The sequence below is a fragment of the Mesoplodon mirus genome (assembly GCF_964341445.2).
Source record: "Mesoplodon mirus genome assembly, chromosome: 12".
NCBI lineage: Eukaryota > Metazoa > Chordata > Mammalia > Artiodactyla > Ziphiidae > Mesoplodon > Mesoplodon mirus.
The window spans coordinates 20,700,196-20,720,944 of NC_138988.1; the positions used below are offsets into that span (position 1 = coordinate 20,700,196).

At 39.4% G+C, this 20,749-nt stretch overlaps 1 protein-coding gene across 12 annotated transcripts in view; it reads right to left on the bottom strand.

The window, feature by feature from the left end:
- The window catches only part of MITF (melanocyte inducing transcription factor), a 227,448-nt gene that overhangs the window by 97,316 nt on the left and 109,383 nt on the right, over nucleotides 1-20,749 (bottom strand). For 2 of the 12 annotated variants that reach the window (XM_082638965.1, XM_082638964.1), the window contains exon 1: nucleotides 3,504-3,662. The exons of 9 other annotated variants lie outside the window; for them this stretch is intronic. In XM_082638965.1, the coding sequence (XP_082495091.1) occupies nucleotides 3,504-3,559 (56 nt within the window). In that variant the 5' untranslated portion in view covers nucleotides 3,560-3,662. Of the gene's footprint in view, nucleotides 1-1,769; nucleotides 1,889-3,503; nucleotides 3,663-20,749 lie in introns of those variants that run through there. One more of the 12 variants, XM_082638967.1, reaches the window with a different exon arrangement.

The window sequence follows — 20,749 nt, forward strand, 5'->3', positions numbered from 1 at the left end:
GACATAGAAACACAGCATAAGTTGGACCAATCAGCATACCCATCGAATGTGCTTGTGCTCTAAAATGGTCCAATAACAGTCAGCCCTATGCTGAGTAGAAATAGAAATACTGACTAGAAATAGTGGGGTAAAAGACCTCTATGTATACTAATGTTTGGAAAGATGCTAGGATATAAATCTGGAACTTCCTGGACCTATGTGAAAAGAAAGCCAAACTAAACGAAACAGTGAAGTGAGTTGAAAGAGGGAACAGAAGCCTAAGAAGGAAGAATGAAGAAGGAGCCAGTGTTTAGATGACACAGAGCATCTGGATCAAACCATCCTTGATGGTTTGATAACCCTGAAGCCTTGATAACCCTGGACATAGGATATTGATTTACAAGGGACTCTCAATCTCCATTTCTGTTTAGGTCAGTTGGATGTGCTCTGTTATACCATAGCTCATTTTTGTGGCATTTTAGAAAATAAGTTATTCCAAAAAAGAAAAAAAAAATCAATGTTTCAGCCTAAGAGCTACAACTCAAACAATCTAGTATCCATTCTATTTTCTCCTTGTTTCTCCAGTGGTACACTGCCACTCACAACATTTCCCAGCTTTCCAGGAGCTAGGTTGGCTTCACGCCTAAGTTTTGCCAATGAGACTTAAGCAGAAAGGTCATGTGGTACGTCCAAAAATTCTCCCTAAAGAGAAACCCATCTTTGCCATCATGTCTCCTTGAATTTAGCTGTAATGGCTGCAGGACTAGCAGCCACTTTGGACCATGAGGATGAGAACCAGACTTAAGGACAGAGCTGGCATGTTCCTGGCCCTTCATGACCAGATAGAGCCAGCACTATGAGGGCAGAGATTTTTGTTTTATTCACATATAAATTCCCCAGCACCTAAAAGAATACTTAGCATATAGTAGGATGAAATAAGTATCTATCCAAAGAGTAAATTTGGTGTCTCTATTCTAACAAATACCCCACCTCCTAAAATCAGATAACACTAAAACCTTAGTGTTGGAAGACTTTTAGTCAAACCATTTGCTTGAGTCATCCAGTGGCAGAGAACACATTTTTCCCAAAAAGCTCAGTTCTAGAGACCTACTGTATTACCTTAATTCTAAGATAAACTTTCCTTCCACATTTTAAGAGTTCTCAAGTCAGAATAGGTCATATAATCATTGTATATATTTAGTAGAGTTTTCATCTCCCCCAAACAGTCACCTTATAATCAACACTGAATTGGATATAAGGAAATCCATTTGATAGACAAGTACTGTGGCACTGGACTAATCATAGCCACTCAAAACCTCAAAGGAGTTATAGTTTGGATAATCCAGAAATCTGAGCATCGGAGAAACACACTCAATTAAAAGGCAGAGGAAGAAACATCAATTCATTCAGTATCTGAAATGAGAATCCATAGAACGGAACAGAGAAAGGCACAGACATGGGCCCAGAATACCTGTTGAAATCCCAGCTCTATCGTTTCTCAGCTATATGACACGGGCAGCATCTTTCACCTGCCCAAACCTTAATTTTGTCATCTACAAAATGGAGGTAGGAAAAAGTACCTTTGTCATAGAGCAAGTATGAGAACTGAACGTATTAATGCAAGTAAGATTCTTAGAGTAGTGGCCAGCACACCCTGCAGACAATAAGTAATAGGCAATGGATTCTTCTGTGCTGTACTTCAATTCCTGGATTGGTACCCTCTGAGGCTCCTAGTAACTTGAAACTAGTGAAAACTGACAAGTTATTTTCTAGGAAGCCAAAACTCTTACAATGTTGCCTTCTGCTATGGTGTTTCTTTGCTTTCCTAGAGGAAAATACAAAAGAAACAATTAATTCACAGTGTGTGCCCTCCCCAAAAGAGCAGGCACAAAGAAATTAATGGGCAACAGCTCAGTGAACAAGTTTTGTCAAAGATGTATGCTAAGAATTTCATTCTGCGGGTTCATAAAGGAAGCATGTTCCTGCGGCCAGTATTTTAGTTAACCAGAAAAAAAAAAAATTCAAAATCAATTAAGCAAAAGTAGTTGAAATTAAGAATTAATTTGGGTGTAAATTCAAGGATGACACCACTACTGTTCTTAAGCTGAATGGCATGTTTTATCCAATCATGATATCCATTAACTTGCTTAAAAATAATATTTCAAAAATTAGTAAGTTATAGGGGACATTTTTGTGGGGTATGAATCACAAAGAATAGCCATCATCTCCCTAACTAGTATCTGATTTACAAAGCAGAAAATTATAACATTTCTAACAGGATGACATTTTAAATACACAATTATGTATACTCTGTTCATAAAATGTTCTATCATTTTAGATAAATGAGTAATTAAACTGTTTTAAGGACATACAATGAAAAACATCTATAAAAGCAAACAATACAGCAAAAATAGCAAATTAAAAATAATTTTTAAAGCTACTGTAAAACCTTTTAAAGATTTCCCTACTGAACATTAGGAACTTTTACCACAATTACATTTATGGGAATTTTATTTCTTTCAGAATCAAATTCTCAAAATAGTTCTACTACATTGAGTATTTTTCCATTATTCTTGCCATCTTTAAACACACCTTCACAAGCTGCTGAACATAATGCTTTTCTGACTTAATCAGAACCTCTCTCATGACCCAGGAACGTTCAGTAAATAATTATTAAGCTCCAGAGGTGGCTTTTGCTTAAGTTGATTTGCTTGAATGCTTATTCACTTAGGGACACAGCTTTTAGTATTGTTTTCAAATCTTATCACCTAACACTGAAAGTAAATGTTAAAGGAAATGGGGGAGTGGGAGGGGAGAGCTATGATCCATTTAGCATTTCTCCATTTTAGTATTTCTTTGAAAGTGCCAATTTCAAGCTTGTTCTACATTTCTATGCCAGACAGATGATTCTGATTTTGGATGTTTTGTTTTCCTCTCAAAGAGAAAAAAAAAAAAATCAATATGCAGAAATGCAAACGAGATGTTTATTAATGCAACTGTTACTACTCCACAGTTGCGAGGGGGGGCGGGGGTGGGGGGAGAAAGCAAAATATCCAAAGTGTTTGCAATGGGGCAATTTTGACCAATGTCACTAAGCACGCTCGTTTTCCCGAAGAAAACCCTTTTTTATTCATCACAAAGCTGGGCTGCAGTCTACCTAGTAATCATAAATCAAGCTCTGTTCTCACTCAGATTTTTCAAGCAGTCATTTTTGGCATGATTAATTTAAGACCAACATTCCATTTCCAAAGAGAAGGCAGAGCTAATGGGCTAGCATTTCAATCCCGCCTCCCCCCACAAATTAGCCGTTATCCTTGTCATAGCCACCTACTAGAGGTTACAGCTGAAGCCGATTAAAGCCACAGTCACAGAGTAACAGTTCCAGTATTTTTAACTCCGAATAGAACCTCCCCTTTCTCTGTCCTCCCCTCAAAAAACAAAAAAAAAACCCAAAAACAGAAAACAAAAAACAAAACTCCTGTCAAGTGGTCCCAGGATTATTTCCAGAATAAAACTTCACTTACAGATATAAGCTTTCAAAGGAACAAGGCATGAACATCTGAACTCTAAGCGCCTCCATCTTTTTTCCTTTAAGGTGCTCTGCAAGCCCTTGGTGAAGAGTGAAAGTCAAAGTTAGTTCTGGCACTGGCTGTGTCACTAGGGGTGGCTCCTGATAAGGCCCTGGAAACTCCAATCCAAACACAGCTCGTGCTACAACGGTGCCTGGTGTCTGTCTGAAACAGCAGACCTGTTTAATCCAGTACCTACTGTACCTGCAGGACAAAAATGCTGCCTCACCCTGCAACGGGGGCTTCGCAAGGACACAGGCACCACCAGAAATCCAACCCGGCAGCCAGGTGACACCTTGGGATGCTTACTTAGCCCTCCCGAGCACAGGTACCAGTGGAGGCTTGCAGTGGCTGCACATTACAGAGAACGTGAAACCTGAGGTAATTTCACATACCGGTGAATTTCTAACACTTAAAAGAGCCACAGAATCCAGGAGGGTTGTGGGACAGCTTGTGCCCCTTCTCAACTGGGGGGACCTCTGGCAACAGCTCATCACACACCTCCAGCCGCCTTGCATCCATGCACAGGCATTTTTGGAACTGGAGCTTGATTACTGCACATGCTCTCCTGCTGACAAGCTAGAGATCTGAACAACATTCCTTACCCTCAGACCCCAAGAATATATGGAGGGCTTCCCTTGCCCAGTCCTGGTGGAAGTTAAACACAAGCTGCTTTAACTGTGGGCTCTATCTTTTAGGACATCTTTAGGCCATACATCTGTGTATTCTTAGATTGTCATCTAACTAAATTCTGGATGTGCCGAAATAATAATACATGCTCTCAAAAGATGCTTTAAAATTGTGACATGACGTCAATATTATCAAATACTGATGCAGCTCCTACAGACTCGGCACACCAAAGATGTCCTGTACAGTTATGAAAATATGTCTGTTTCTCCTTACACACAACTCAGAGGTCAGAACAAAGACATCTGACATGGACTAGCTGTGTACCCTGGGCAAGTTACTTCACCTCTCTGTGCCTAAGAGTTTGTCTCTGAAGTACATAGTTGGAAAACAATGCAGCCTCTATAAACCATAATCCAACTTGAATTTCATAATGTAATGAAATTATCTTCCTTTAATTTCCCTTTAATAATAGCAAATATCCAGCCAGGAGTCTCCGACAAGCTATTTCTGGCTTTTTTTATTCTTTGTTCATTTTTCATTTTTTCTTTTGTTGAATAAATATTTATGGAACACTTACTACGTCCCAGGCACTGTGCAAACTCTTGGAGTTTACAGTCTAGTGGGACACATATTAAATAATCACCCAAATACATCATGAAATGTGGTAAATACTACAAGGAGCTGGGAAAGCTTAAAATGTAAGGGTCAGAAAAGGTTTCCCTTAGGAAGGGGCCTCTGGGCATAGAAGTGAGTGGGGGTAGCAGTCATGGGTTACGGGTGTGGAGGGGGGCACGGGAGAAGAGTCTTCTGAGCAGTGGTAATGACATGTGCAAGAATCCTGAAGTGGGGAGTTAGAAGGAAGATTCTTTGTGGCTGGAGGACAGAGAGTAAGGGAAATCATGGCGTCCGTGAGACTAAAGCAGCGGCTAGGACCAGACCATCAGGATCTGGGAGACCAGAGAAGAGTCACTGATTTTGTTCCAAGATTAACAGGAAACCATTGAGAGGGTGTAAGCAGGGAAGTGATGGGCTCACATCTGAGCTTTTAGAAAGGTCCCTCTGGCTGCTATATCAAGAACCACCTAGAGAAGGAGCAAGATTGGCTACTGCAATAGTCCTAGTAGGAGGTGATGATACTTTATGGGGGAGGGGAGAAGGGACAAGAGTGGAGAGAAGTGGATTAAAGTGGGTAGATTACTGGTAAAGCTAAAGACCAATAAATAGAAGGAATGGGGGTGGGGTGGGGAAGCCAGGTCCCTGATGCAAATGACTGCATTCATTAACAATAGTTATTGAGGAGTTTCTACACACTTGGCATTGTGCTGGGTACAGCACAATGGGTTAACAGATGACTAAGATGCTACACTATTCCCCTTACTAAACTACTCCATACCTCACTTCTCCTGCCTCTAGCACAGTTTGGCATAAAAATCAACAACACAGGTTCTGGACTTCCCTGACAGCGCAGTGGTTAAGAATCTGCCTGCCAATGCAGGGGACACGGGTTCAAGCCCTGGTTCGGGAAGATCCCACATGTCGCAGAGCAACTAAGCCCGTGCACCACAACTACTGAGCCTGTGCTCTAGAACCTGTGAGCCACAACTACCGAAGCCTATGCGCCTAGAGCCCATACTCCACTACAAGAGAAGCCAATTGCAATGAGAAGCCTGTGCACCGGAACGGAGAGTAGCCCCCGCTCACCACAACTACAGAAAGCCTGCACGCAGCAACGAAGACCCAATGCAGCCATAAATTAATTAATTAATTAATTAATTTAAAAAAAAAAAGAAGAACACAGGTTCTGGTGTCAACTTAACCAGGTTGAAATCCCAGCACTTACTCATTCTGTGACCTTGTGCAAATTTACTAAACTTTCCATGCCCCAGTTTCTTCACTTGAGAAAGGGGAAATGATCAATGGCTATCCTGTAGGTTATTGTTAAAACTGAAGTAAACAATATATGTAACGTGTATGGCACACAGTCTGACACATAGTAAGCTCTCAATTAAAAAATAGCTCTTAGGGCCTCCCTGGTGGCGCAGTGGTTGAGAGTCCACCTGCCGATGCAGGGGATATGGGTTCGTGCCCCGGTCCGGGAGGATCCCATATGCCGCGGAGCGGCTGGGCCCGTGAGCCATGGCTGCTGAGCCTGCGCGTCCGGAGCCTGTGCTCCGCAGCAGGAGAGGCCACAACGGTGAGAGGCCCACATACTGCAAAAAAAAAAAAAAAAAAAAAAAAGCTCTTACAATTATGATTGTAGTTGGAACTGTCTATTCTGGATGCACACTGACCAATCTACAGAACCAATGGAAATGCAACAGAGTAAAACAAAAACATAAAGAAACTGGAAGATCAAAGAAAACAGAGAGGGTAGGAAATTACCATATCAGGACCTTAAAGGGATGATTTTTTTAAAAGACCAAGCTGGACTCTCTCCCACCTTGGACACTATTTGAAGCTGCATTAAGTTACAATGCACCGGGGGAAGTTTTACAACTGAAACCCTGATTTATTACATGCTTACACACAGGGAAAACCTGTGCTCTCCGTGGGCTCTCAAACGTTGATCACAAAACCAATGGAATCAATTCCAGCCGTTCCAGCAGGGACAGAATGTGGTAGCAAATGCTCCCCTGGCGTGTCCCGCCAATGACATCGCCTGATATTTTGTCCTGGACAATCTACCACCCCAAGGAGGCTAACCATTGACCATTTACATAAGTGTCCAAGTAAAATTACCTTTAAGGGGCATGTGTTCAACTTATTCATGGTACTTCAGAAATACCTATGTTATGCTAATGTTCTTGGGGGATCTCCCTGAACACAGCAATGAAATACCCACTGGCAAATGGAATAAAGCTTGACCTACACATCTGACACCATCTACAAAATTCATAAAACATTACATAGATTTCCATGATACTGCCCCTCAAGTAGTCATGCAATTATTCAACAAATGTCTTCTGAGGGGTAGGAACCATGTCTGTTTGGTTTACTATTGTATCCCTAGAACCTAGTAAAATAAACAGTCCATGGTTCAGGAATAAAGACGCAGATGTAGAGAATGGACTTGAGGACACAGGGAGGGGGAAGGGTAAGCTGGGACGAAGTGAGGGAGTGGCACTGACACATATACACTACCAAATGTAAAATAGCTAGCTAGTGGGAAGCAACTCATGGCACAGGGAGATCAGCTCGGTGCTTTGTGACCACCTAGAGGGGTGGGATAGGGAGGTTGGGAGGGAGACGCAAGAGGGAAGAGATATGGGAACATATGTATATGTATAGCTGATTCACTTTGTTATAAAGCAGAAACTAACACACCATTGTAAAACAATTATACTCCAATAAAGATGTTAAAAAAAAATAGTCCATGGTTGATGTTCATATGTTTAAAATGGATTAATCTATAATGTATAAGCAACTCTCTTGTTCACACTTGTACTATTCAGATATGTATCCTAAGTGCATATACGTATACAAATGCACATGTATAAACACACACATATATACATAAATGCATATATACACCGAAACCCTAAATTTAAACACAAACTAAGAATTGGTAGCAGAGGAGAAAGAAAGATACTATTCTTTAATACAAAACGCTGAATGCAGAATAAAAATATTACCTGGACTCCAATACAATTAAAACCTTAATTACTACTCCTTGCCCCAAATTCCAGCAAATCAACTAGAGTCATCAGAATTCTTACTGACTTTTTTCAAAGACAACCTTAACTAAAATGGAACTTAAAACTATCAAACATCCAAGTGACAGCCAACTTTTTCTTTTCTTTCTTTTTTTTTTTTTGGCTAAATTTGGGCCACAATCTTTTTTGAAGGAAAAATTCAATCACTATGTTGAACATGTTAGGGAAGAGATAAGAGGTTTTACTTGTTATCCTGTCCAAAACTCAGCTGAAGAAAAGTAGAACCACTGTTTTATCACAGTCAGAATTCTTCTTGATTTATTTGGATATCAAATGTTTTATTGCCCCCAAAGCACATCATTTTCTTATATCTTTCCTTCTGATAGTTATTGCTCTTTTCAATAAACTACTTCTACTCACCACCCTCACAATAGTTAACATTTGAGGACTTAATACATGCCAAGGACTATACTGACCCATGAACTATCCCCTACATACAATTTAGGAAGCACCTATCCATCACGTTTTATTGTGATCCCAGCCAATGGTTCCCAAACCTGTATTCCTATCAGAAGCACCTGGGGACATTTCTCCCCACTCTATCTCCTTAAAATCAACTCAGGAGCATTTAAAAATACAAATGTCAAGAATCTTTCCCCAAACAAATGATTGAGACTCTCCAAAGGCATGGTTTTGAATTCCATATTTAAAAAAAAATTCTCATAAAGGGCAATGTGAAGTAAGGCTTGGGAACCACTATTATATAACATATTATAATATACATAATTATATATAATATATTCTATGTAAATTATCTCTCCAAGAGTGACAGAAAAACACCCAAGAATGGAAGTTCCCTTTATTTGTTGAATAAAGAAGTCTTTACTTGAATAGTTCGATATATTAAAGTGTTCACTTGGAGTTTCAATGGATATGCTTTGAATGTTGAGTGAAAGCCTTGATTCATGAGTATCATGAAAGTGATTACAAAACTCACAAACTACTCTCCAGAGTAACAAACACATCCCCTCTTTTCCCCACATGCCATCGTGTTCACGCTCTGGAAAAAGATGCCACCGAAAGGCCCTTCTACTCAAACATTTATTGATGCACCCAGCATTTGAGAGACATCTCTCAAGTGCTGTGGGGAAGATAAACAGGAAGATGCAAGAGGCTCTGCTTCTCTGGGACTCACCTCAGAGAAATCCCAAACTCACGTACACAGGCCCATGGTAAGAGTGAGGAGGAAGGACAGAATGGCTGCTCCAGGGGCTCCTTCCCAGGGGGGCTCCTTCTCACCTTTCAGATGAGGTCTCACAGGTTTTCTGTTTCTTCCCTAGGGAGGGCTTCCCCTGCCCCCTATCCTACCTAAAGCAGGAACACCCACTTCTGCTATTTACTCTCCCAGTAAATGTTTTTTCTTTCTTTTATAGCACTTACTCCAACTTCTAATCATTTTATTTGTTTGTCTTTCATCCTTGAGGGCAGGGTTCTTTCTTTGTATTTATTTCATTCTCAGTGCCTGGGATAAAGTAAGTGCTCAATAAACTTTTGCTAGATGGATGGATGGGTGGGTGGATGGATGGATGGATAAATGGATGGAAGAATGGATGGATGAGTGACAAAATGAAAAAGATCAGGTAATGAAGGAGCTCTGAAATATAATTTGATGATGGCATTTAATTAATTAGGAAGTCAATAGGTATAAGTGGGACTCACAATTGTATACTTTTCGTTTGGAAGCTTTTAGTTGCTGAACACAACTCACTTTTATGGATAAAGTATTAGGATACAAAGTTACAAGGAACTGGCAGCCCAGCAGTTCTAATCTGAACCCCTCACAGCATGACTGAGGGAAATTTTTAATGACTACTTACCTGCAGAACTAAGTGTTCGGTACCACTCAATAACGTTTACCTCTTTCATCTTGTTTCTTCTTCTTTTTTTTTTTCTACTACCAGGAACAGATCTCCCTGTAACAATGATGGTACAGCATTTTCTGAAAGATGGATCATTGTACCTGGCTCACAAAGAAGCCCTTTAAGGTTGAAAAGGAAAATGCAGACAAGACCAAGATGACCCCAGGTAAACTTAATCTAGGCTCATGTCAACATTAAGAAATGTTAGATGCTTATACAAATATCCAGGAGAAAAAAATAATGTTTTTTTTTAAACTGTTTAGAAAACTCTGTCCTGAGAATACAGATATAATCTACAAAGAGACATCTCAAATGCTGTCAAAGTAAAATTTTAAGCAATTAATGAAGGGAGAAATAGAAGGGAGAAATAGCTTGGTCTTTCATAAATAATCAGTACGAGGGCTTCCCTGGTGGCGCAGTGGTTGAGAGTCCGCCTGCCGATGCAGGGGACACGGGTTCGTGCCCCGGTCCGGGAGGATCCCACATGCCACGGAGCGGCTGGGCCTGTGAGCCATGGCCGCTGAGCCTGCGCACCCGGAGCCTGTGCTCCGCAACGGGAGAGGCCACAACAGTGAGAGGCCTGCGTACCACCCGCCAAAAAAAAATCAATACGAGAGATTAGTTCCTTCCCTTGAGCTCTCTGATATTATCTGTTAGAGTTCACTTCAAAAGAAATACTTGCTCTGCATTAAAGGCAATTCAGGAGCTGTCTCTTTGTTCTCTATAAATGGCAGCGGGGTATTTGCAATAAGCAGACCACAATCTACAAAATAAGCCAAGTTTGTGAGACAACACAAACTTGAGGAGGGAAACACTGATTTGAGATTATGCCACTTTGATGGCATTTCCTCAAATGAGAAATTTAGTAAAAATGCAATTAATTTCCTTATCTAGGTAAATAAATAGGAAAAGATAAGGCTGTTGCCATGGTGGGGGGGCACAAAGTTACTCATACTACAACTTTATAAGAAGTGAAATCTTCGCCTTCAGGACTTTTAACTTATTTAAAAAGAAAAATGTGGACTTGTCTTTTCCTGTAGTAACTCTTTTTTTAAAGTAATTAAAGCTTGAAGAGCAAATAAGCACATAGGGTGTGTCTGCCATCCTCCTAACAGTGTTGAGGACATAAGCAGGAGAGTGCAACCCCATCGTCATCAACAAAGACATCAGTTTCATTCTTCTTCCGAGCAAGAGTCAAGATATTAAAGTATTTTAAAGCAACACAATATTCAGCTATTAGAAGTGGCCTCCACAGACCACCTTAGCTGAGGTCCTGGCTACAAGGCAGGTGAATCCATCCTTCCCCAGCTTCCCTCTCTGAGACACCAAGGCATCAGCAGCTCAAAGAACCACCTAATCCTTTATGGTCCAAGGGGGAACTGGAAAAGGGATGAAAATAAAGAAGAAGGGTACTCTGTCAGTTAGACTTTCTATTCCATTCATGTAAATCCCATATTTGTATCCCAAAAACTGAGCTGAAGGTAGAGACAGACTGTTTCTCATGGGAAATCACAATGCTATGGTGGAAGGTGGTATGAAAGTGTGTCAGGTGTGAAAGCTCTCATTTGTACAACATGTGGTAAGAATCCAAGGCAGTGACTTTGGCCTGTGAGCACAAAACCTCTGAGAGGTCCACTATTTCATAAATAAGTAAACAACTGATAAGTCTCTCTTACAGACATAAACTTAGCACCGTTTTTCAACTGGAGACAGCATAGTGTGGTGGTGTACTGTAGACACACACATACCCCACGCACTGTGTTCAACTCGTAGCTTTACCTTGAGCAACTCATTTCATTTCTGACTCTCAAGATCTGCATCTGTAAAATGGAGATATTTATGTTACCTATTTAACAGGTTATGTGATTAAATGAGGTTAGGTATGAAAAGTACCTAGCACAGTACCTGCAAAAAAACAGCACTCAATCAATGTTATGCAAGGAAAAAGGACACTTTCAGTACCCTGTAGGGCATGAAAAGTCAGCCCTTAGAATCAAAGAACTTCAAGTTGTAGGACAAATAAAAGTTATTATTAGGAGACAAAAATGAAAATGCTTTTGAAACATGGTATTTGAAGAGGTTATGCAGTATGAAAATAAATGTAAGCTCAGGAAGGGTCTAGAGATACTTGTGAATAACATATTCATTCATAGTGAAGAACTAAAAACTAAGATGCTGATGGCGATCTGAAACTTCTCCTGAGAGTGGACAACTACCAATGTTTTTTCAATGATTGTCTTAGCTACAGACAAAATTGCTAGCCCAGGGAACCTCCAGCTCTGACTCGATGTGTCAGTTATGTTTTTAATTTGTATTTTTACTATATAAACATACTCAGAAGTCAAGCAGGAAATAATGTATTTAAATAAGCAAAAGTATAACAAATCAAACCTCTCTGTGTTCAGAAGATCACCATAGGTTAAATTTATGTCAATAATCAAGTTTCCCAAACTTCTAAAGCATCTCAATACTCACTCTTATATTAATGACATCCTGTTTCAGTTATGCTGAGCAAATAGGATTTGAAATGAAAAAAATAATATTTGCACAGAAATCCTTCCGGTCTGTTGATTAAATCTAATCAATCATCATAAATTGGATACACATTAGCATTCTGAATCTAATTTACACGCTAGGGAGTCCTATAATCAAAGCGTATATATATGTTGATAGTAAAATGTTAAAATAACCAATATTTTAAATTAATAGCCTCTGTAATTTCAAGTAATACTGCTATGCAGTGACATAAAAATGAAATCTTTGCTTGAAAAAATTAAGCTATATGTCCTTAAAAAAAAATAGTGCCTAACAAAACTACCTAATTCTTGCTTTGACATTTACCAAGTATTTATTACCTGCCAGCTATTACGGATGAGGCTGGTGATGGAGCTGCAGAGAATCACCACCACACCCATTCAAGCTTATTAAGCTCCTCATATCAAACAACGCTGGCTCATTTTTAAAAGATATGGACAAAATCATGAGTAAAAGATAGAAAAATATTTATTAAAACTCATTCATTCAACAAATATTTATTGAGCACCTACTACTTCCCAGGCACTACTCAACATGCTTGAAGTACATCAATAATATATCATAGACCTTAGACTCTGAAGACAGAAATGTTTTGGAGCAACTCAGAATGCTCAAATCATTTACTAATTTAAACAGACAATTTGGAAGTTGCATGAATTTGCCATCTTTAAGCGCCATCCACAATGATATTCCCATTAATATGGACATCTGCTTTCTAATACTGGATTAAGGATCAATGTGTTTTCATTTCCTAGTGTGCCAGGCAGGGAATTTGAAAATCTGAAAATCTGAAAATCTGAAAAAATAAGATTGTGTCTCTGCCTCTTTAAAAAAAAAAAAAAAAAAAAAGAGGGGGGGAAGAGAAAAGACAGAGAATTCATCACATCATCACACTGATAACTGTACCTTTATTTTATCTCTCTTTATTTAAATAAAGAAACAGGGACAAGGAGTGAGGTAACTTGCCTAGAGTCAAGATGTTGATGAGCTGCAGATCTGGGGTTTGAAACTCCAGGGCCCACACGCCTCTCGCTAGGGTTCTCTGTGCCAAGTTTTTGTGAGCCACTCAACAATCACAGAAGCAAACTAATTCTAAAATTAGAACCTTGCAATGGAGCCGCCTCTTTAGTGGTCTGTTCCCCACACCCCACACTAGAGTCTGAATTCCATGAAGGCATAAACCATGCCTGTTTAGTTCACCTCTTCATTCTTTAACCAGGCACAATTCCAGACCCAGAGAAAGAACCCAGTAACTATTTGTCAATGGGTTAAATGATTAATGAATTGACCATGGTGCTTTTTCTGGTCACTTCTGACTGTAATCTACCTTTACAAAAAAACAAAAACAGGAATGAAGCAGGCTTCCCTGAATATTTATACCAAGCATGAGTTAAATTAATGGCATTCACTAGAAATGTAAAGAAATGCACAATGTTTGTTCCCAAATAACTTAATCTAGTTGAAAAAAAAGAGAGAAAATGTGAAATATCAGCACAATTTCTACTTTTTAATGGGAGAAGTAAGGAAGTACTCAGAAAAGAAAGAATTACTCAAAAAGGCTTTCGATGGGAAACAAGGCCTTTGGAGATTGGGGTAGCATGACAAACTTCCTTTGGCAAAGATGGTAAATCGTGAGCAAAGTTTCTCCAAGTGTGGGATACAGGATGGTCTCAAATGGAGACATACAGACTCCACATTCAATGACCATGGAATTACACAGTGAGAAAGGTCCTTTCCAATTTCTTTCACCCCAGGAAAAGTGTCTTTTTGATGCTAATGTGTCTTCAATCTCAAAACACTTGCCTTTTGTAACAAAAACAGCTCAGATCTCATACTCAGGCCCTTCTAGACCACACAGCTAGTCCGGATCTAACAGTTTTCTTCCAATTTCATTATATTTATTTTACACGTACATCCATCTGTCGTTGCCATTTATTATAGCATTTCCTTTAAATATATATTTTTTATTTATTTAAGCCTCCATATGGAATATGGGGGCAAAGTTCATGAAGTTAGTATGAGCACGGCTCAAATCTGGGAACCCTGATTGAGAGAAATGAAGAATGTGTCAGAATCCTTCAGGGGAAACAAGATTAAACACAGCCCAGAAATAGTGGCTAGTCTATTGCAGTGAGAAGCGAACAGCTACAAAGAATTCCAGTCTGATAAAGAAAATCATCCAGGGCTCTGAAATCATAGTACGTGGGCCTAGCCCTAATCACTTCCTAACTGTGGAAAGTGAACATGACTGACAGATATGATTCCATACAGGAAAACTAGGGGCCAGGCCAGTAGGACCGAGAATATCACAATGGAAGTGACGCCACGATTGTTGATAGTGCCTGTAAACAAGACCTCCGTCCAGAAAAAAAAAAAAAGGCAAGGCTGTTAGAACAAAATGTTAGGCATGCTGTATTTCAATATATAATGACCTCTCCTCTCACACTGTGAAGGTCACTTCTGCCTGTGTTATCTCCTGGGGCACAAATATAGCTTATAGTCCAGTTTTGTTTTGGTTTGCCTTTTTTCTAATTTCATAATAAAGTACCAGAGGAGATTCCCAGTAGAGTTGTTGGGGTTTTTTTTTTTCCTAGCTGTATAATATTTTTATACACTAGATGGAGCCAACTTTATAATGCTTTGGGATTCACATACAGGTTTGTGCTGGACATGAAAAAAACCCAAACAAAAAGTTATGGGAGAGCCATGTACCATCTATATATATTTTAATTTAAAATTTGAAGATCAAAGTTTTAATTTTAAAGATCAAAAGGTCCCATCATTTTACCACTCTGCATATGTTCCATAACTCCTTAAGCCCAAATTAATATCAAACTATCAATAATGCTGTAAAAACGTTTGAAATATGATCATCTTATAGTTCACTGGCACTTTTAACTTTGGTTTAACATGTGTTTATTATAGTTTTTTAAACTGACAATATCAAAAAATATTTCTTTTCCTTTGCTTTGGGAGAAATGGAAGCAATTTATAAATGCAATAAGCATGATTCTCTCATCAGACCCATAAAGTAAAGACTACCTCTAGGGTAGGTGGGATCAGAGCAAAGAGAGTGGCAGATATAGAGAGAATATAGAAAACAGTCACCAGCATGGAGTGAAGCTGCCAAGGCACTTGCAAGAGGAAATGGCTGATCTCCAGGACCAGGGAAGGCCCACTGCCCAAAGACAAGAATATACCTCTAACCTGGAGCCAGGATGGGGCAGCAGGGAAGTAAGAGGAAGGTTACACTGATGATTCTCTCCTGTCAGTCATGGTAACTCAATGCCTTTTCATTGAATCCTAATCCTTTAAAATCGTGGTTCTCAAACGGCACAGTTTTGTCCTCAAGGGACATGTAACAATGTCTGGAGCCACTTTTGGTTGTTACAGACGGGGAGACAGGTGCTACTGGCATCTAGAGGCAGAGACCAGGGTGCTGTTAAACACCTTTCAAGGGCTAGCATGCCCCTCACAATAAAGACTATCCAGCCCCAAATGTTTAATAGTGCTGCGCGTGAGAAACTCTATTTTAAAGTAAGCAGCTCTCCCATACAGGGGACAGAGTAGTTCTAACTCACTGTAAGTGTTAAATAAATAAGCAAAAACTTCAGTGTGTCTATCAGACAGCTTTTAAAGTCGGTGGGACACAGCACACTGACATACTTGAGTTACATATGCCACAGTATTTTGTCAACGTGTAAAAATTGTGTTGAGTGATTAAAGCCACAGCACAGAGGGTAAGGATTAAGGAGGAATAGATCAATAAATTGAAGATTATGGACACAATGGATTAAGTACACAACAGTGAAAATGAATAAACTACAGCTATATGCCTCTACCTTTTTCAAATCAAAAACAATGTTGAAAAAGGCAAGTCACATAGAATACTGCCATATGGCTCCATTGTTTATAGTTCAAAGTCTAGTTTAGACATGCAGTCATAGATAGCAACACTGAACCATAATGAAAAGCAAGGGAGTGATTAGCGTAAAATTCAGGGTGGTGGTGAACTCAGTTGGGGGCAGGATAGAGAGGAGGATGTAATCAAAGGTGAGGCTTCTAGAGTATTTTATATCTCAGGATGAATAGCGGGGACATGGTTATTCATCTTATTGTTCTTTACTTAACTGATAGGTTTCAGGTGCTCTTCTATGTGTATATTTCACATTTTTTATGAAGGATTAAAAAGGAGTGTAAGGAAAGTGAAGATATAGAGATAACAAGTATACTCCACTCATTAAGGCTAATTTTGACCTATCTGGCTAAGGTACCATCAGGTCAGAGGTATCTCTCACTCTCCTTTGCCCTTAACCCTCCACTGTCTGGTCACTTATCATATGTTACCTGTCAACACCACACTGCATCTCCTCTGCCCTCACAGTTATTCTGCCATGATCCAGCTCTGGCCTGGACGGCTAAGTTGCGCTCCCCACTCCCTGCAGTATATCCTACACCTACTACTAGATAACTCTTCCTAAAGCATGGCTTTGCTGCTTCCATGCTACTACTTTTTTTTTTTTTTTTCTGTTTTTATTGGAGTATAGTTGATTTACAATGCTGTGTTAGTTTCTGCTGTACAGCAACATGAATCAGTTATACATATACATATATCCACTTTTTTAGATTCTTTTCCCCTATAGGTCATTGCAGAGTATTAAGAGTTCCCTGTGCTATACAGCAGGTCCGTATTAGTTATCTATTTTATATATAGTAGTGTGTATATGTCAATCCCAAATCTCCCAATTTATCCCTTCCCCCACTTTTCCCCCTGGTAACCATAAGTTTGTTTTCTACATCTGTGACTCTATTTCTGTTTTGTAAATAAGTTCATTTGTACCTTTTTTAGATTCCACATATAAGTGATACCATATGATATTTGTCTTTGTCTGACTTACTTCACTTAGTATGATGATCTCTAGGTTCATCCACGTTGCTGCAAATGGCAATATTTCATTTTCCATGCTACTATTTTAATAAAATTAATGGTTTATCAACATAGAATGAATGAATTTCAAATGTCTTATTTAGACTGGCAATCAAGGCCAACTTATCTTTCTAGTCTTAACGATTATAACTAGTGCAAACATTACAAACAACACACAGTAGTCCCCCACCTCTTATCCACGGGATACTTTCCAAGACCCCTAATGGATGAGTAGTACTGAACTCTATATATATTATGCTTTTTCCTATGCATACATATCTAGGATAAAGTTCAATTTATAAATTACGCACAGTAAGAGAATATCTGAATCACCCGCATCACTATTCTTGCACTCTGGGGCCATCAGTAAGTAAAATAAGGGCTACTTGAACACGACAGTCAATCTGATAACCTAGATGGCTACTAAGTTACTAACAGACTGGATATGCTGGACAAAGGGATGATTCACGTCTGGGGCAGGACGGCACAGGACAGCATGAGATTTCATCACACTACACAGAATGGTGTGCAACTGAAAACTTCTGAATTGTTTATTTCTGGAATTTTCCAGTTAATATTTTTGGATGGTGGTGGACTATGGATAACTAAATCTGTGGATAACAGGGAACTAGTGCACTCATTCTCTAACCCCAGCTGTATGCTCTTGATTAATTGTTCCTCTTGCCTGGAATACCCGTCATGCACTCACCATCCCTTTCTACCAAGAGTCTACACATTCTTCAGTAAAATGAAACAGAGATGCATTACTAAATGCTGGCGAGGAGGAATGGTGCCACTGGAACACTCAGATGCTGCTGCTGTGGGTGTAAATTGGTACAAAGACTTTGGAAACGGTTTATGGTATTCACCAAAGCTGGACATAAGCATACTTTATAACCCAATAATTCCACTCCTTGGCACACAGCAAACAGAAATGTATATGCATGTTCACCAAAAAGCATATAACAATAATGTTCATAACAGCAGCACTCAAAACAGTGCAAAGCTGTAGGCAAATCAAACGCCCATCAACAGCAGAAGAGAGAGTGACATAGTCACATAACAGAACATCCCATGGGAATAAACTACTGCCACATGTGACAACAGGGATGAATCTCACATACATAATGTTGGGCAAAGGAATCCAGACATGGCAGTACAGGCTGTATTGTTCCATTTGTACAAAGTTAAATAACACCCAGACAGCATTAATCTATGTTAGAAGTCAGGATGGTGATTATACCTGGGGAAGGGTTGACTAGCAGAAGGTGCAAGGATGCTAGTAATGGTCTGTCTCACAGACTGGATTACTCCGTGAAAATTCATCAGGCAGTACACATAAGATGTGTATACTTTTCTGTAGGAATGTTATACTTTCATTAAAAGTTTACTAAAAAACATTTTAAGAATCGACCCATTCTTCAAGATTATATTAACACCTTGACAAACCTTCTCACTTTAACAAAAATCATCCATGATCCCAGCTAGATGCCTTTTTCTCCTCTGTCTAAATTTCCATAATACAAATGTAATGTTCCCTTTTATTTTTTTGTGCATGTTTACCAAAGTTGACTGTTATGCCACTGAGCATATAGACCAGTACTTTCTTTTCTGATTTCCTATAAAGCACTGACTTCTAGTAGCTAATCAAAAGATACTTATGAGATTTTAATGACATGCATTGCCCCTTTCGAAGCAAGTCCACATTTCTCTCTCAGTGTGTTGGGTACACGCTGTCATTCTTTTTTAAAAAAAATTGTTCTTAATTTATATAACATTAAAATTCACCTTTTTGCTGTACAGTTCTAGAGGTTTTGAAATGCATAAATTCATGTAACCACCACCACAATCAAGATACAGAACAGTTCCATCGTTTCAAACACTCCTTAGGCTGCCCCTGGGGAGTCAAAACATCACCCAACCCCATCCCCCAGAAACTACCTATTTTTCTATTCCTATAGTTTTGTCTTTTCCAGAATGTCATATAAATGGGATCATTTAATACAGAGACTTTTGAGTCTGGCTCCTTTCCCTTAGTAAGTATATTTGAGATCAATCCATGTTGCAGCAGGTATCGGTACCTATTTGCAAATTAATATTCCATTGTATATACGAACCATGACTTATTTGTCCTTTCACCAGTGGAAGGACATCTGGGGTGTCTCCAGTTCTTGATGACAGTGATTAAAGCTGCTATACTTTTTAAAGACTTTTTTTTAAATAGTATTTGCAAACGACTTACTAAAGGTCATACATTTACCAGTGATAAAAAGAAACGGTATACACTCGTAAAAAACTCTGGGAAAATAGGAGTCAACAGTTTTTCCCCTTATGTCAATGAACCCAGCTCACAATATATTTTCTGTAAAGAGATTTCAAACTCCCTTTTCTATATTTAGTGCACAGTAATGAGCCAGAGTTCATAACTATCCAACTAAAGCACTTTTCTAGAGGCTGCTTCTTGCCAATGTGACCCTATGGCCGCACTACTATAAATAACATGTATGCCTTGATCTGTGTACAGCTATTCATCAGTGCTACGTAAATAAGTGATTATGCCCTGCCGGCCTCTGCCTTTCATCTGACCTACTGGACTTACCTGCGATGCACAGAGGGGACAGTAAGTGACAGGCCTGGCACTCAGGGGCTCCAAGACATGCAAGGAAAAGGGCTACTTCAACGATTATGCAGAAGGGTGGCTACAGCTGCACTTTTTTTCTGTTGATTTAAACACAAAAAGCATATGTCCAAATCCTCGGGGGCAGAGTGGCCATATCACAAAATTTCCATTAGCTGGCATTTCAGGGTATCCATCTATGAAGCCCGAGCCGCTACACGGCCAGGGTTGAGGCCACAGGGAAAGGAAATGTCCAAGAACAACTTTTCAGGGACGTCTCTGAGCTGCACCTGCCACCATGGCTAGAGAAAACACGATGGTTTTAAGCTTTGAAAACTCAAAGTGGCATGATAAATCTTTTTGTAAAATCTCCATGATAGTAACTAGAAAAATCATGAGACTCTCATCCTCCAGCCTCTTTCAAAAGTTCTTACTACTAATAGTAGCAGCTAATTATGGGAGGTATGCTACGCACTCCTGTGCTAAGCATTTTACATACCATACCTTGATTTATTCCTCAATAACAACCCACTAACTTAAACACTATTATGATGTCCCTTTTACCAATGAGAGGAGTGAGGCTCTGAGAGACTGCATCACTTGCTGAAGAGTTTGCAGAGAAGGAATTCAATCCAAGGCACAGTCTGGTTCTAGAGCCTGTGTTCTTAACCCACAGGCTATACCCATGGCTCTACTTATAGAGATATTTATGTATTCATTATTTACTCAAAAAATATATTATTATAGCCATCTAAGGAAATAAATTGGAATGAGATATGCTCCCCGCCTCTAGGTGCTCATTACTTGGAGGAGGGCAGAGACTCCTATAAATAAGAATACCTGAACCTTTTTGGTCAAATACTTTTCTGAGACTCATATGAAAACTATGGACTGCCTCCAGAAAAAATTCACACAGGCAC